The sequence below is a fragment of the Cydia pomonella genome, chromosome 12, assembly GCF_033807575.1.
Source record: "Cydia pomonella isolate Wapato2018A chromosome 12, ilCydPomo1, whole genome shotgun sequence".
NCBI lineage: Eukaryota > Metazoa > Arthropoda > Insecta > Lepidoptera > Tortricidae > Cydia > Cydia pomonella.
This window is the reverse complement of record NC_084714.1, coordinates 8,677,988-8,694,196: the sequence shown is the minus strand read 5'-3', so window position 1 is coordinate 8,694,196 and position 16,209 is coordinate 8,677,988. Positions and strand designations below refer to the sequence as shown.

Below are 16,209 nucleotides of genomic sequence, written 5' to 3'. Positions count from 1 at the left end.
TGTTATGGTTAGACCAAGATAGTCAAACTTCTATGAAATTATGAAGTTTTATAACACTTGTACCGGGTGGGCTATCAAAATCACTGCAAACTTAGCTTGGTCTGGCTCTAAACTCACTTTGAGTTCATGTTATGCAACTACCTCTGTTACTCTAATTACGCCTTAATTGGAGTAAAAGAGAAAGATGCCCGAAATATGTGAACTTCTGTATGCCCTCTTCTCGCGCAGTAGTCCCTCTGGGCTGTACATCTAATTGCGCAACATGCTCCGTGTGCAATTAACTTGTTTTGGAACGGCCCTGTGTAACTATGACAACATTTTGAATATGTCAGTGACAGCTTTCACTTTGACAGACTCGTGACCAGTGAGGTTAAGAATTTCCTAAATATGTTTTAATTTTTATTTCTACGCAGTATTACTGTTATGCAACAGTAAATATTGCAACCACGCCAAAAACTTATGTTTTATCGTCATCCGTGCACATTATTTTTACCAGCATCTGGCACAGGAAACTGAAGATTCTTTAAAAATCGTAATTGTTTTTTTTATTAATTTCACTTTTATGCATTATTTTAACCATCCCGAAAAAATATATTATCATAGTATGCATTTTGCAAACATTAAGATATTGTTGTAAAACAGTGATAGTCTTATTAACATTTTTTCCTTATTTTTTCTAGGCAATCGATCGCCACCGCTCTGATGAATGGCAATTCGAAGGGCCTTTTCACACGCATATAAATCCGTCAAACAAGCTAAAAGTGCAGCATTCAATCGCAAGAACCTGTTTTACACCAATGTCTTAATATCAGTAGGGATCTCAACTATGGGTGACATGCTTGAACAGAGCTATGAAGTCTACAGAAAAAAGATTCCTGGGTACGATTTGCACCGCACCGCACAGATGGGCTTCTCGGGGGCCACCGCCGGTGTAATCTGCCATCACTGGTATAACATACTTGATAGAATTATTATTGGAAGATCTTTGGGTATGGTGATTAAAAAATTGATGCTAGACCAATTTGTTTGTTCACCAATTATAATCTTATCATTCTTTGCTACGGTTGCTATTTTTGAGAAGAATCCTTGGGAGAATTTCACTGATGAAGTCAGGGATAAATTCTGGATTCTCTACAAAGCCGAATGGGTGGTGTGGCCTCCAGCACAAATTATAAATTTTTATTTTCTACCAACCAAGTACAGAGTACTGTATGATAACACAATCTCACTTGGTTATGATATCTACACATCTAAAGTTAAGCATGACAAATCTTTGAAGAAAGAAAGAGATAAGGAATAATAACCTTTAACTCATGTTGAATATTTTTTATGAAGTGAATGTTAATAAATGAATGATATTTTATGTCCAATCCTTATTCAAGTAGTTGTGGTTAGTTAGAACATAGTTTTTAAAAGTGGCACAAAACCAAAGATGGAGTGAATTTTGCAATGGGTCTTTCTCAGAAATGCAGGAAAAGTATTTGTTAAGTATATATCTTTTTATTTCACTCTGGTAGTACCTAATTAGTTCATTTTCCCCATTTCAATTCATTCATCATTGGCATACCCATGTTTCTTAATCTTTTGTATTTAATTATAGGCTCATCAGTAGTCATATTACGGTCGCGCTTATCATGATATGACAATATTATACAGAACCTTAAGGAGAAACAACTTTCTGATAATGCAGAGTACTATATCATTCCATGTCATGCATAAAAAGTGTGATAAAGAGTGATATTAACTTTCTAAAAATATTTTTATCACCCTCTCTTTTTTGTTTAGCTCCCAACTCAAAGATGAGAATGAGTGTGTTGTTTTTTCAGACTATCCACAATGCAGTCAATGACCATGGGCTTCAGAAGGCTGATGACGAATTTCCGTGGCTACAGTCCGGTCACCAAGTTCAGAAGAGGAGTGAAAGTGGCATTCAGTGATAAATATTTATTTTACACAAATGTTACAATTTCCTTAAGTTTATCAGCATTAGGGGATATTGCAGAACAGAACTATGAACTATACTGCAAAGAATTAGAAAACTATGACGCGAAACGGACTTTACACATGGCTTGTTCAGGAGTTGCTGTGGGTGTTTTGTGTCATCATTGGTACAAAGTTTTAGACAAATTTATCATAGGAAAGACTGTTGACATGGTTGTTAAGAAACTGATACTTGATCAGTTAATTTTTTCACCTATTATGATAGTAACTTTCTTCGGAAGTTTAGCCTTGTTTGAGGAGAACCCTTTAGAAAATTTTAAAGAAGAAGTTAAAAGTAAATTTGTTACCCTTTATCAAGCAGAGTGGATTGTATGGCCCCCTGCGCAGATCATTAATTTTTATTTCCTCCCCACTAGATACAGAGTATTGTACGACAATACGATATCATTAGGATATGACATATACACCTCACAAGTTAAACATAGTAAAGCAAAGAAAATGTTTCGAGACAGTAATGGAAAAAAAACCAGATTCATCTTGATGATTATCATCATTTTTCTAGTACAATTTACATACTCATGTAATTAGTCAGTTTAAGTATCAGTCGTTAAGAAGTCTACTTGCGTCATTCGTGGTTACCTGTAATAAAAGCGATGCTGTGATAATCAACAAAAAAATATGACAAAATACATATCTATTATTTATAATTTAACACTTTGAACATCAAGAACGCTTAAAGACGCCGTGAGGTTTCGTACTAGCTCTCAGAACACTAACGAGTGTTACCTGTGACATACCTTGTCATACGCTTTCTCAATCCCAACTCACGACAACTTTAAAAGTTCTCGGCGTAAAAGGGTTTTAAATGACATGCAATGTTTGTAAGTAGTAATTTTATTTGCCTTATTTATTGTATGTATTATATGTCAATTATACATATTGTTACACAAGTTGTTTTTTTTTTACAACTACTTTTATTTATTTCAATGTCTAGAGCGCCTGAAGACGTTTAACCCATTCATTGCCGAAGACGCGAATTCGCGTCCTATGTATGTGTAATCGTAATGCCGAGGACGCGATTTCGCGTCCTCGAGTTATTTGTTTTTTTATGCTAGAAAACAACTGTACTTAAATGCTGATACCAAAATGTTACTTTATTTATGAAGGATAATATTATACTGTTACTGGTTTTTGGATTCAGTGCATCTGTAATTTTCATAATTCTTATCTCGGATGCCGAAGACGCGAATTCGCGTCCCATGTTATGTGTAATCGTTATGCCGAGGACGCGATTTCGCGTCCTCGAGTTGTGTTTTTTTTTGCTAGAAAACAACTGTACTTAAATGCTGATACCAAAATGTTACTTTATTTATGAAGGATAATATTATACTGTTGCTGGTTTTTAGATTCAGTGCATTTGTAATTTTCATAATTCTTATCTCGGATGCCGAAGACGCGAATTCACGTCCGATCGTAATTCCGAGGTCGCGATTTCGCGGCCTCGTTTTTTTACTAGAAAACAACTATTTATTTATTTTTTGAAGGAGAATATTATACTTCGGTTTTTCGATTCAAATAGTTTTTGCTAGAAAAACACTTATTTAAAAAAACTTATAAGGCTATATGCAAATTTTATCTATCTGTTAAAAATTAAACTAAATTGTTTACATAACCAATTTTAATATAACAACACTATTACATTACAAATCAATATGTAGTTTTATTTCGTCAATCTCGTTCATATTTATTCAATACCTCTTCTATTTCTTTGAAACAATCCAGTAAGTACTCTCCAGGAATGTTTTCCAAACGCTTCCTTATAGCCACTGCAATCACATTCCGTCTACATGGACAAGAACACATGCGTTGACTTGCCTCTTCATTAATTGCGTGTGGTGTTGTCGTATCCTTCTCTTGAGGGATGCTGTCTTCATCATCGCTTGGGAAAGGTGTCGTTCACAATATCCAATTTGTTTTTTTATAACGACCATCATGTTGCCTATGTCTAAAGCTTTACGAACATCATTATCTAAAATCAGCAAAATATTAGAATATAGAATAGAAACAAGTAAAAAAATGTGTTTGGAAGTGTAACATAGGTATATAAACGAACTCTACTAAGTAGCAAACCAATTTGCATAATGAGAACTCTATTCTATGTGCTATATATACGTACGAACGTTATATACTAATAATCATTGTGAAAATATATAAATATATATATATTCCGTCAAACGGTCGTAAATGCAACCCTGCATAATGTGGTTATAAAAAATTAACAAGAAATTGTTCAAGTTTGTTATTGATTTTGTAACTCTGCCTACCGCAATTCGGGCATAAAGGCACAAGATTATGTGTGTGTAGTGTATGTTATAATTATAACGTAATAATACTTATAATGTATGCACGTATTATAAATAAATAACTATACATAAAGAAAAGGTTTCCAACCAGTGATGTTTTTAAATATTGATACTAATTTGCAAAAACATGATATTAGTCTAATTACTAATAATATATACCTACTTATATCTATCTATTATCAATAACTGAACTGCTAAATATTTCATAAAACAATATCAAAATACTTACCATTTTTGTCCATTATCTAAACACTTGCTTTAAACACTTTCTTTAACTTTTATAATCTTACTAAAAACCATTAAAAACTCATATACGTCTGAAGTATACGGCCGTCACGTCTATACTGAATACGTTTTCGACAAAAACTGTTTTTAGGTGCAAAAATTTCACTTACGATGCCGAAAACGCGAAATTGCGTCCTTGACAACGTAATGCCGCGGACGCGAATTCGCGCCCTTGAAATAGGTTAACCTAATGCCGCGGACGCGAACTCGCGTCCATGAAATGTTAACGTAATGCCGCGGACGCGAATTCACGTCGTCGCGTGGAAGGCGGCGGCACTGCGTGATGAGTAAAAATATGAGGCGTCGGCAATGAATGGGTTAATACTTTGGACGGAATTGACCCAATATCACAGCACAGCACACGTGCTGTCTTGCCCTAAGAGCCAGAAACGACCTGTAAAGCTTTGCTCTATCTAAGTAACAATTGATAATATGCTACCTATATAAGTTATATAATAGATATTACACGAGATATCAAACCAATACCTACTCTCCTCTATATTGCAGATGCGAGTAATACGATTTTATTATTGCTCCACATGCAAGCGGGACGCAGTGAGATAGAAAGTCAAATAACTTACCATTTAGTTTACGTAACTTTAATACGTTTACCTGCTTACTATCAGGCGGGCCGAATGCTTGTTTGCCACCGACGTTATATTAAAAAAACGGTAATTTTGATGCCAGTGTGTCACGCTCAAATACATATGTGAGTGAAAAGCGGGTGTTCGTGTGAAGATGAAGAAAAATACAGTTATTTCAATTAGGAGTCAAGAACGGTTCTTCAGCCGACGAATTCCGTTGACTGGATTTCAAATTATTCAACACGCTGCTGACAACCGAGTTCTCAAATATCCTTTCCGGCCAGGACTCCGATCGTCTATTGTTTTCACAAATCACTGGCATGCGGCTAGACCGTGGGGTTCCTCGATGGGAACGGAATGATCTTGTTTTATTGTCTTTGGTTCCTAGTAAAGAAGTTAGGAGCTTATCGAGTGCGGCGATGTCTTCCTTTTTAGTGGGATGTTTGACGCTGGCGCGGGGCGATGTTATGCTGGAGCGGCGGCTGGAACGTAGGGAGACTGGGGTCCGAGACTGCATGCCGATTGTACGGAATACCTATAGATATGAAAAAAGAAATAATTATAATTCTTATTCTGAACTTCGACAGTGTACCTACAAACAAATTTCATTAGAAATTTGCAGGGAGTGGGTCACTTAACACTGCAGCTTACTGTACATAATTGGCGCAGTCGGTAGGTTGTCATGTTTTCGACAGCCAAATCTCAGTTTCTTAGCGTTTAACCCTATAATTATAATTCTTATTCTGTACTACACAACTCTGCAGCTTACTGTACATATTTGGCGCAGTCGGTAGGATCTCATGTTTTCGACAGTCGAATCTGTTTCTTAGCGTTTAACCCTTAGGAATTAACATTTAAATATACAATAATAACAATAGCAGAATAGCTTTTCGAATCTAACGAAATAATGATAATTAGGGTTCCGTACTAAAAAGGTACAAATGGAAACCCTTATGGTGCAACTCTGTCCGTCCGTCTGTCTGTCTGTCTGCCTGTGGGCTATCGATTTGAAATTTGGAATACAGAGTTATGAACAACGCTAACCATATATATATATATCCAGACACAATGAAAGTATTTTTATTATTTTTTTATTCGCTATAGAAAATTCCCAATATGTAGAGAGGGCCTTTCAAAGTCTAGTGCTTAGGTCAAGTGGGGTATCATTTAAAAGAACTCAAATTGTATAATCCAAAAAGTATTTTTAATGGTTTTACATAGTGAAAAAAAAATGAAGGAATAAAACGTGGAGAAAAATATCAGCCACTACCCCCCCGACCCCTATCTTCGAAGTTTACCGAAGAAAGATTATGGAATTAAATATTACAGGGAAAATGTGGTCAGACCTCTTGAAATAAACACACGTAAAGATAAATTTACGCGTGTTTATTACACTTGAAATTTCTATGAGATTACATTATGGACACTTTTCCGAATAAAACAACAATTTTTGAAAATACTATTATACTTAGTATAGGTCTATAGGTACTTTTGATCACAAGTCTTTAGCCTTTATCCTTTACGAGATAATTCAAAGCTTGTACGGAATCCTCGGTGCGCGAGTAAAACGAACTCGCACTTGACCGGTTTTTTTTTCTATGAAATTCCATTTCGGGAGAAAACGCGTTATTCCCAGTTGTTACCAGTGGTAACTACTGGGAAAAGGTGGGATTGTGACGTTATTTATTAAAAGGGATTTTATTGTTGATGCCGCTTACGCCATTATCAACAATGCTCCTATACAAATACAACGCTGCGCTACGCAGTGTGGCGTAAGCGCCCTTGACAAAAGATCCAGGTTTCATAGATCAGGTTACAATTAATCCAATTATAATTAATAAGATAAATGCTCTTATGCTCTCGAGGTTGATGGCAAAAAGGAAAAAACATAATGTAAGAGATAATGTATAATATAATGTAAGAGAAAAAATGAAATAAAGGGAATAATAATATAATGTAATAATTCCAAATAAAACAAAATAAAATACTTATAATACATAAAAATATTTCTTTAACATACAACATTGATATCGGCGCGTAGCGATTAAAAGTTAACGTAATATAACCCCATGCATGTTGTACTCACTGGTAACAACTTGGGAATAACCCGAGAAAACGGTTTCTAGTGGATTTAGTTAGTGACTAAATCTTAACAAATCCCTTTGATTTGATGTCGTTCGCTTCAGCATAATAATTATAGGTGGTTTCGCGTTTACAAAATATGTTTTGCAAATTTTGAAAAACAAAAAAACCTATAAACCTAATTTTTCATTGTGTCAGTAATATACTAAAAATCATGGAGAATGGAAAAAAACACTATTTACTTCATTGTGAAGTACCCATAAAATTAGGTGCATTACATACCTCGTCAGCTGTGTGGCTCTGGTAGCTCATCCGCTTCACTTTCCTGTAAGTCTCGTCATCAAGGGCTTCCTGTACTGCAGCTTCTAACTTATCTTTGATATCCTCATCAGATCCCTGGTTAAGATCATCCAAAATGAATCTGTTGGATACAGATGTAAATTAAAAACTAAGATGAGTGAGCCTAGAAACAACTTAAGTTTTATTTTTGTCGGAGCGTTTGCGAAAGTCTTCGTTTCAGCTTGGGCAAAAATGCTTTCGTATGTCCGGATATTCTCCTCTGCCGGTCGCATTTCTCAATCGATTCTCGTGAAATTTTTTGAGCAGGTTCGATAGTTAGATGGAATTTTTCTGTAGTTTTGTGTTTTTGGAAAGTCAGGCAGTTAAGACTATTATGAGTTCGCTGTGATAATAACTCAAAGAAGTAGGTACTTATTTTTTATTTATTTTACATTTACATGCAAGGTGTACAGCTCACAGAGCACACACACAGAGCAGAGCTACAGCTAGTTCTACAGCTATTTTTTTTATCAATTGCCTGAACGAAGTAAAATGTCAAAATAGCAGGTCGTATCATATAAAAAAGTAAATCTCACGCTTGTTAAAAATTAATTTGGGTATTTACACCCAATTCATACCTATATTTATCGCAATCGATAAAAATTCTACATGACTTATGTAAAGTATGTTAAATTTCCCCATTTATTAAATCCAAAATCCTTAAATCATTGTAATAACAAATGAAATCGTTTCTTACTCAGCTCGTTCGTCTTGTTCGGCTTCGTGCAAATTAGCCCTGTTTGCCTCTCTAGCCACTCTAATATCTTGTTCCCAAAACCTCCTCAAATCCGGAGTCGAGGTGTACGGAGCGGCGACCTCCTTAATTTTCAGGAATATTATGGCCGTGATAAATATGCAGATTACGTTGACTATTGTAAGACAGCAGCTCACGATGCCTGAGGGATTTATTAAATTAAATTAACGTGATTACTTACTCCATAATCTAATTAAGACATTTCACCAAGAAGCTAGGTAATGAATAAACTAGAGATATAATTTTGAAGCAAATATCTTGGTGCTTAATAGCGCATTTCTTTCTCTAGGGTCGGTAATGCGCATATGGCACCTCTGGCTTTGCAGATAGACTTGCAGGCAGGCTTTGCTACTAACGTACCTAGTAAAAAAAATGGAATGGGCGTGTGTGACTAGTGGCGTTATGCATAAACGTCTATCAAACCTAATAAGCCATCGATAGTCGTTTGTCCCTATCTGTCTTATTGACATTTGTGTTTGTTCGAAAGAGCCATAATTTGACCAAAGGTTTGTTAAGTTTTATGAATAAGGGGGTTAATAACCAAGCTCAATTTCCTTTTCTACATGTAACATCCAATAGTCTATAAGTTTCTTGCATAGCTAAAAGACACTTACCGTTCACAGCGAATTCTATGGGCAGATAATCGTGGTATAAGGGTTCATAGGATGAATTACCACTGTAAGCTTCTCCTTTTATATGCGGTATCTTAACTCCTGGGTACAATAGCCAGATGCAAGCCAAGGCCCAATATAGACCCTACAAACGAGGTATATCAATAAAACATTCATTTTCTATGTCTGTACACGCTCTTTCAATTACGATGCGCTAACCGTAGTGTTGGTTAAGACTTGAGTCCTTTGAGTTATCTGCTTTGAGACTCGAGTCCTTTTTATAACTTGTCCTTTGTAGAGACTTGAGTCCCTTTCAGATTGGTAACTCTATTTATTTCTAAAAAAATACAAAATGCGTCTTCATGTGAAATTGATGTGTAAGATACACAAATCATAAAATAAATAACACCTATTTTCTTTACTGTTGTTTATCTTATGTTTCTATACTTTATCTATAAATTTGTTGACAGTCTTTATTTCAAGGGTTGATTCTTTTTAAGTTGCGCGTAAAAAGACTCAGTAAAGGACTCGATACGGGATTTAAAAACCTCAGAATTTTTTTAACCGCTGAGCCTCGTACGAGCCCTTTAAATTTAGACTCGAATTCTTCACACCAAGAATACCTGAAGGCCTAATCACGTTAATATAAAGTTAGAAAGTAAGTATGGGTTTCACTCACGCAATTTACAACCGGTGGTAGCAATGATGCCGAAATTGCAATACCGATCAAAGGCCCAGCGCTCCCTTGCAGTAAAGCTAAAGCCACACCCGTGCCTGACGTCAAGGCCCAGAGCACGCCCATCCAAAGGGCACGTACATTTCCTCTGAAACAAGTATAAATTGTGTAGGAACTTATAAAAAAAAACCATATATGGAGAATTGGAGACCTATAGTTTTGGTTGGTTTGACTTTTAAGCATGGTGAGGACTACTCACTGATTGTGCAGTGGCTGTTTGCCTGGTGGAATAGGTTTTGCAGAATGGGGTTTGTATAGACATTCATAAATTTACTGATTTCTATAACAACTGTCAATGTTCTTCTTAGACAATAATTATTATTCTTTTCATTTCATATGAATTTTAATTCATAAATATTACTTGCTCGGACCCTACTACGGCCTTAGTTGGACTCTTAACATGTGGTCCTTTGAGCCGGATATGCAATTGAAATCGCTGGATAAGTTTCGTTTGATGAGTGTAACAATAATTAGGTATTAGGATTTTTAACTAGGTATAGTTTACCTTGATTTCATCTCTTCAGTGGGCCAATCACCAAAACCCCAAGGCATTTCTGTAGTTCCCAAGATAAGTCCAAAAATGAAGCCAAAAACTAGCGAGAAAAACATTCCCAGAACAAGACTTTCAAAGCCGCTTCTGACGAGGCTTCTGTCGGCTATGATCGTTCCGAACGTTATGGACATCACTGGACCCATGAGGGGTGATACCAGCATAGCTGCTACTATGTTTGAGGCATTGTTTTCTACCAGTCCAAGGGCAGCGAGGGAGCTGTGAACAATAAGCTAAATACATGGCGCTTCGTAGTCAACGGTTAATAATATACTCGTGTACGCAATTCTCTGTAGGCAAATTTGTCCGGATTAACTATATTAACTATAGGCCTAGTCACCTGCAATAATACGTTACACAACGAAGGCCGCAAAAATATCTGACACGATCTTATCTGTAGACTTGTAGAGCCATAAGAGCGTGTCACATATTTTTGCGACGTTTGGTACATAATTTAAAACTGAAAGCATTTGCAAGTAGAATTTTCTAATGAGTATAAGTACTTACCGAAAAAATGGTAATACTTATTTGAAAGTATCTGGGTAAGTTTCATCTTATACTTAATTTTGTAAAGTTTAATTTATAAAGAAGTACTTCCCTACATAGTTAACATGTGTAATAATAATAAGTTGGAGTTATGACCTATTTCTTATTCTACGAGTATATAATATAATCTAGGTACGCTAAGCACTTATCTTCTTCTTCTTCTTATCTTCTAATTACCGGGGGCCCTTGGATACACTTCGACCCATAGGGATCTTTTGTGTAGTTGCCCCCTAAGGAAAGACCCATTAGCTACTCAAGAGCCTTTTTGACCATTTCCATGTGTCGGATGATGGTGCTTATGGGTAGCCTTTTGAATTCCTTTGGTTCCAGATAGCCTGCTCCAAAGTCTTTCATTCTTTGTCTGGCGAGGGCGTGACATTCACACATTAGGTGTGTTATTGTCTCCTCCTCTTCACCACACATTCGACAATCGGTATTGTCAGAGTGTCCCATCCTGGCCAAAACCCCTTTGACCCCATAATGGCCCGTAAACACCCCTGTTATAATTTGGAGTTGTCTCCTGCTAAGTTTCCATAGCTTTTTGCTCCAACCGGAGTCTACTTCTTGTATGAAGAGCTTTGAGTGCTTTAGACCCGTCAGACTGTCCCATTCTTTTTGGTGTCTCGTCCTAGTGTGGTCTTTAATAGCCGTTATAATGGTTCCCTGTGAGAGCCCCACGAATGGTTCCGGACCTATGTGGTTATTTGCGGATCCGGCTCTGGCGAGTTCATCTGCATTTTCATTGCCTATGAATCCCTCGTGCCCTGGAATCCATACCAGTTGCACTCTATTTTGTCTTCCAAGCTCATTCAGAGCTTGGACACCATTGTACACCAGTCTAGAGTCCACTCTGGGCGCCCTGAGCGCCTTGAGTGCAGCCTGACTGTCACTGAGTATATAGATATTCTTCCCTTGGGTTTGCCTAACTATATTCTCATGCACACAGGCAATTATAGCGTACGTCTCGGCTTGGAAGACAGTAGCGTAATTACCCATGCTTATGCTACAACTAAAGTCATTTGCATAAATGCCTGCCCCCGTACCAGATACTGTCTTGGACCCGTCTGTGTACCATATGATGTCGTTTTCATCCGAATTTGGTGCTTGAAGACCTTCGGTCCATTCAGCCCTTGTTGGAACTTTAACTTCAAAATTCTTACGGAACACAAACTTGGGTTGCATCTTATCGCAGCCCATATTCGTTATCCTTTCCATGAAATTGTCACATTCCATGTTTGTGTGTTTAGTCTTTGGCTTGCTATCGCTCCATAGGCCTGTTAGTGCCAGCCTGTGTAGCGATTTCCGCGCCTCAGATTGTATCACCAGATGTAGCGGCGGGAGGTCTAGCAGTACCTCCATCGCCGCTGTTGGCGTTGTTCTAAACGCCCCGGTAATAGCCATGCATGCTGTTCTCTGTATTTTCATAAGGTTCTCCCTGCATGTGCTCTTTAGTGTCCTTGTCCACCATGCCAGACATCCGTACAAAATGATAGGTCTTACCATCATGGTATAGATCCATCTTAGTACCTTTGGGTTTAAACCCCATGTTTTCCCATATGCCGTTCTACACATTCCCTCACGCAAGCACTAAGCACTTACTCAGCAGTGAGAATAAGAGTGAGGTAGTCGAAGGATAGTTCGCCGCCTCCTCGAACGCCGTCAACCACTTGCTTCACAGTGAGCTTTGACCGAATTGACTCCACAAAACTGCGCCAACGTTTTGCTTCTTCCGATTTTCGTCTACAAAATGTATAAAATGTACCTACTTCAGAAACTATTGAAATATTTGAAATAACTACAGTAAAATGCTATTATCGTCAAATGAGCTTAAATTACCTATTACCTTTGTGTCAACGCAAAGTAGATTCGCTTTAATTTAGTCTCAGGGGATTGTTTATTTATAAAATCCTATTTACTTAGTTGTACCTAACTAAAACTCACATTATTGTGTCTTCGTCGTAATCTTCATGTTCGACGGCGGAATGTACAACATTGCATGGTAAAACGCTGGAAGACAAGATGTTTTTAATATATCATCGAATATCAAAATCAGTACGGCTACCATGAGTTGCCCATTGACGTTTACGCAAGCGACTGTGTGAACTCGTTCGCTGTCCATCTCGCTCGCACTAAGGGATTGGTGCGATCGAGAGGGAATGCGATCGAGTTCACGCAGTCGATAGCGTAAATGTCAAATGCTAACTCATGGTAGCCGTATAGATGTACCGGAGTAGTAAGAGAACTGAACTGAGAACTTGACTGTATTTATTTGCCGAAGGACTGGCAACTTGTCAGGAATGATTCCAAGGACAAAGTAATAGTGATGGCCAGGGGTCGGACAAAAAGTGTGGATGACGTAAAAATGACGTACTTAATCTTGCACACAGGATGATGTTTGAGTTTGTATTTAAACTTCCGTGTGACATGTAGTAACAAAGTAGTATTAATGAAGTAACAAAATAATCGTAAATAAATCCATGGAATTAATAATACAGGCGGTAGGGTGATGTAGTGAATAAAATAAATTTCACGAAACTTGTTACCATAAGGTATAATTATTTGAAATTAGTTAGAACAAGTCTGTGGGATCCTCAGATAAATAGGTTAAATAGTCAAAAGTGGGAACAGTAGGTAAGATTAGCAGTATACGTGTTTGTCACGTACCTCCAAAAACGGAAAATTGCCACAATATTCGAGTAAAGATGACATTTTAGAGCGTTTTCTTATATATTAGTAAATATAAATTTTAGCTAAATATAATCGTGAGGATACAATAGCTAAACAATAACGAAGTCAATTTATTGTTCAGTCAGCGTCAAAAACTTCGTAGCAGTCAAAGTAGCCAAATAGTTCGGTACACCATATATTTAGTATGGTGTACCGAACTATTTGGCCACTTTGACTGCTACGAAGTATTTGACGCTGACTGTTCATCTGATTGACAATGTGTCAGTCAAAAACGTACTTACTCATTTCAAGTGGCGATATCGTTTAATAAAGAGGTCAATAAAGAGATTGATAAATGATACGTGATAATTGTTTATGAAAATCAAAAATACTATTTGAAATCATCCTATAAGTGGTTTGACGTCATTCGCACTTTTTGTCCGACCCCTGGTGATGGCATTATTTTGCTCCCTTCGCCTACTTGAACGGGTGCATGATTCATATTCAGAACTTTATTCATAAAATTAAGTATTTTACATGTCATTTTACAATATGTACAATAAACAAAATAAATTATACATTTTTTATAGGTACATTTTAAATAGGTAGGTACTTGGTTGTTTTGTGTGGTTGGTTGCCCGCGGGTACAGTCGCCATCAGTTATATCCCAGCGACCAAGGCGCTCACAAATATCCGAACACGCCTCTATTGTCAAAGCCTTAGAGTGCGTGTTCAGATATTTTTGACCGCCTCGGCCGCTCCGATATATCTGATGGCGACTGTACCATCGTGGATAAAACGTCCAACGCGTCCGCGCCAGTTAGCGTTGCTCATACTATTTTTTGTTAAACCGCTCACCCGCTCCGTCTGCTTTATGTCGGCAAAGGGCTTTAAACAGACTAAATAATAATAGATGGTCTTATTGGTCTTACCTTACAACCGACTTCCATCGAACTCCAATGCCCAGTTGGGTCAAACAATGCAGCATGGTTTCGCACTCATCTCCAGTGGGAAGTGGGAATATCACCTCGTAATAGTTCCCCGGTTTGTCGCTGACCCATACTACTTTGCTCACTTCAAGCTTGTTTAGCAGCTCTTCCAATATCTGTCCTCCGGATAAAATTGTAATGAGCAATTTTATAGATCGTGTCATTTACGAAGACGCGTGCCTTGACTCTTATTATCATGTTATTAAAGGTTAGATTTGTCAAATCTGCGCGTCATCGTGGATGACATTGGATAAACTATAGTCCGTCTAAGCAAAATTTTCACCGAATGGAACAATATTTTCATATAAATTTGACATTGCCATACTTTGTCGTTGCAATTGTCATGCAGAGTTATCTTAGTCCGAATCTAGTTATTAGTAGGTAAAATTTTACCAATGTCACTTTATGTCAAGAAAATGGAGGCATATAAATAGTACGTTTTGTGTGTTAATCAGCGGTCACCGTAGTCCACTACACCGTCTGTCCTAGTTGATATCACATCACACATGCATATTATAGGCACCTTCAACTTAAAACTCCTTTTAATCTCAGCAAATTATTGACCGAGCGAGAGTAAAAGTCTCCGTTTCAGCTTGGGTAATAATTATTTCGTATGTTCTCGTCTACAGGTCGCATTTTTCAACCGATTCTATTGAAATTTGGTGAGGAGGTTGGATAAATATATAGATTTTTTCTGAGTGTTGAGAATTTGGAAATGTTTCAAAATGGCAGAGCCATGGGGTTTCGCGAGGTCTACAGCTCGAAAATGCACTAATTTTAGTATGTATCGATCGTCTAATTACTACCTAGCACTACATCAATCGAAGGGTTTAATGAAATAAGCCACTAAAAATACTTACGCTCTCCAACGTGAAAAACTTATCTTCCTCTTTAATGTTATCCAAAGTCGCGTTATACGCTTCATTGTAATACTGCTGAGTCAGCTGCACAGGTATACTCCTCGACTTCTTGTTCCTCAGCTCCACCTCCAGCTGATATGGCTTGAACGAAGATGGAGTCTGGATCGAGAAGTTTTTAGGCTTCCCGTATCTTAACACATGTTCGTAATTACTTGAGGGAATGCAAACAATGAATATTACTCCTGAAGGCATGGCTGCCTTACGGTAAAATGACACGAGAGAATGGATGCTACAGATAATAAGTGGAAGGTAATTTAACCCTGATTAGAAGTATTACTGTTGATATGTTAATTGGTGAACGGCTGATACTGCCACGGCCAAGTGCACTGAGTACAAATACTTATGTACTTACACATCTATAAATAGATATACGATGGTCATCCCGGGTGACTATATACTCTCACAGGAAATAATATAGGGCTACTAAAACCCGTATGTGCTTAGAAGTACACGTGTAATTATTTCTATTGCTAAAATCACAAATGTGTTTTATTAAAACCTGATCCAATTTAATTAAAGTCATATGTGCCAAAAATAGAATATCGAAAAAATGCACGTAACGGAATGGCAATTTCACCGAAGATATAAAATATGAACTTTTGAGCATCATACTGAACCACTTTTACTATCCTACGGGGCCAACTCTGAAATCACAGCCGGAATATAGGTAGTTATAACAAACTCGACATGTATTGTATATATATCGACTACCGACTGATATAAATATATAACAAGTCAGTAGTGCTGAGATGGTCGGCTCTTTAAGGCCGCCGCAGCGGTGGCAGCATGGTTACATTTTTATCACCTGTCACTATGCCCGTCACTTTCGCACTTACATGCTT

The 16,209-nt window shown here is 37.3% G+C and overlaps 3 protein-coding genes across 7 annotated transcripts; 2 read left to right on the top strand and 1 right to left on the bottom strand.

Moving 5' to 3' along the window:
* The first annotated feature begins 54 nt into the window (after nt 1–54).
* LOC133523433 (mpv17-like protein 2) lies at nt 55–1,363 on the top strand. Its single transcript, XM_061859011.1, has 2 exons — nt 55–532; nt 681–1,363. Exon 2 carries the CDS (start codon nt 707–709, stop codon nt 1,298–1,300), a length of 594 nt encoding a protein of 197 aa, XP_061714995.1. The 5' UTR covers nt 55–532; nt 681–706; the 3' UTR covers nt 1,301–1,363.
* On the top strand, nt 340–2,891 carry LOC133523432 (mpv17-like protein 2). 4 transcript variants are annotated; one of them, XM_061859010.1, is made up of 2 exons: nt 340–369; nt 1,827–2,891. In XM_061859010.1, exon 2 carries the CDS (start codon nt 1,837–1,839, stop codon nt 2,527–2,529), a length of 693 nt encoding a protein of 230 aa, XP_061714994.1. In that variant the 5' UTR covers nt 340–369; nt 1,827–1,836; the 3' UTR covers nt 2,530–2,891. The 4 variants fall into 4 exon arrangements, with proteins under 4 accessions (XP_061714994.1, XP_061714992.1, XP_061714991.1 ...); XM_061859008.1 differs by lacking the exon at nt 340–369 and adding an exon at nt 807–948; XM_061859007.1 differs by lacking the exon at nt 340–369 and adding an exon at nt 1,329–1,483.
* A 1,600-nt stretch (nt 2,892–4,491) lies between these two features.
* Nucleotides 4,492–15,751, bottom strand: LOC133523428 (uncharacterized). Of its 2 annotated transcripts, XM_061859001.1 has the most exons (10): nt 15,308–15,751; nt 14,391–14,563; nt 12,733–12,798; nt 12,391–12,531; nt 10,201–10,464; nt 9,639–9,783; nt 8,963–9,104; nt 8,292–8,490; nt 7,538–7,676; nt 4,492–5,708 (listed from the first exon to the last, which is right to left on the bottom strand). In XM_061859001.1, the coding sequence occupies exons 1-10, from the start codon at nt 15,557–15,559 to the stop codon at nt 5,349–5,351; spliced, it is 1,881 nt and encodes a 626-aa protein (XP_061714985.1). In that variant the 5' UTR covers nt 15,560–15,751; the 3' UTR covers nt 4,492–5,348. The 2 variants fall into 2 exon arrangements, with proteins under 2 accessions (XP_061714985.1, XP_061714986.1); XM_061859002.1 differs by lacking the exon at nt 12,733–12,798.
* Between the last annotated feature and the right edge of the window lie 458 nt (nt 15,752–16,209).

Coding starts and splice junctions, on each gene's coding strand:
- LOC133523428 (XM_061859001.1), bottom strand. CDS start 15,559: ATGCCTTCAGGAGTAATATTCATTGTTTGCATTCCCTCAAGTAATTAC. Junction 14,564..15,307: donor AGTTTTTCACGTTGGAGAGC/GTAAGTATTTTT, acceptor TCCGGAGGACAG/ATATTGGAAGAGCTGCTAAA. Junction 12,799..14,390: donor CGATGGAAGTCGGTTGTAAG/GTAAGACCAATA, acceptor CTTGTCTTCCAG/CGTTTTACCATGCAATGTTG.
- LOC133523433 (XM_061859011.1), top strand. CDS start 707: ATGGCAATTCGAAGGGCCTTTTCACACGCATATAAATCCGTCAAACAA.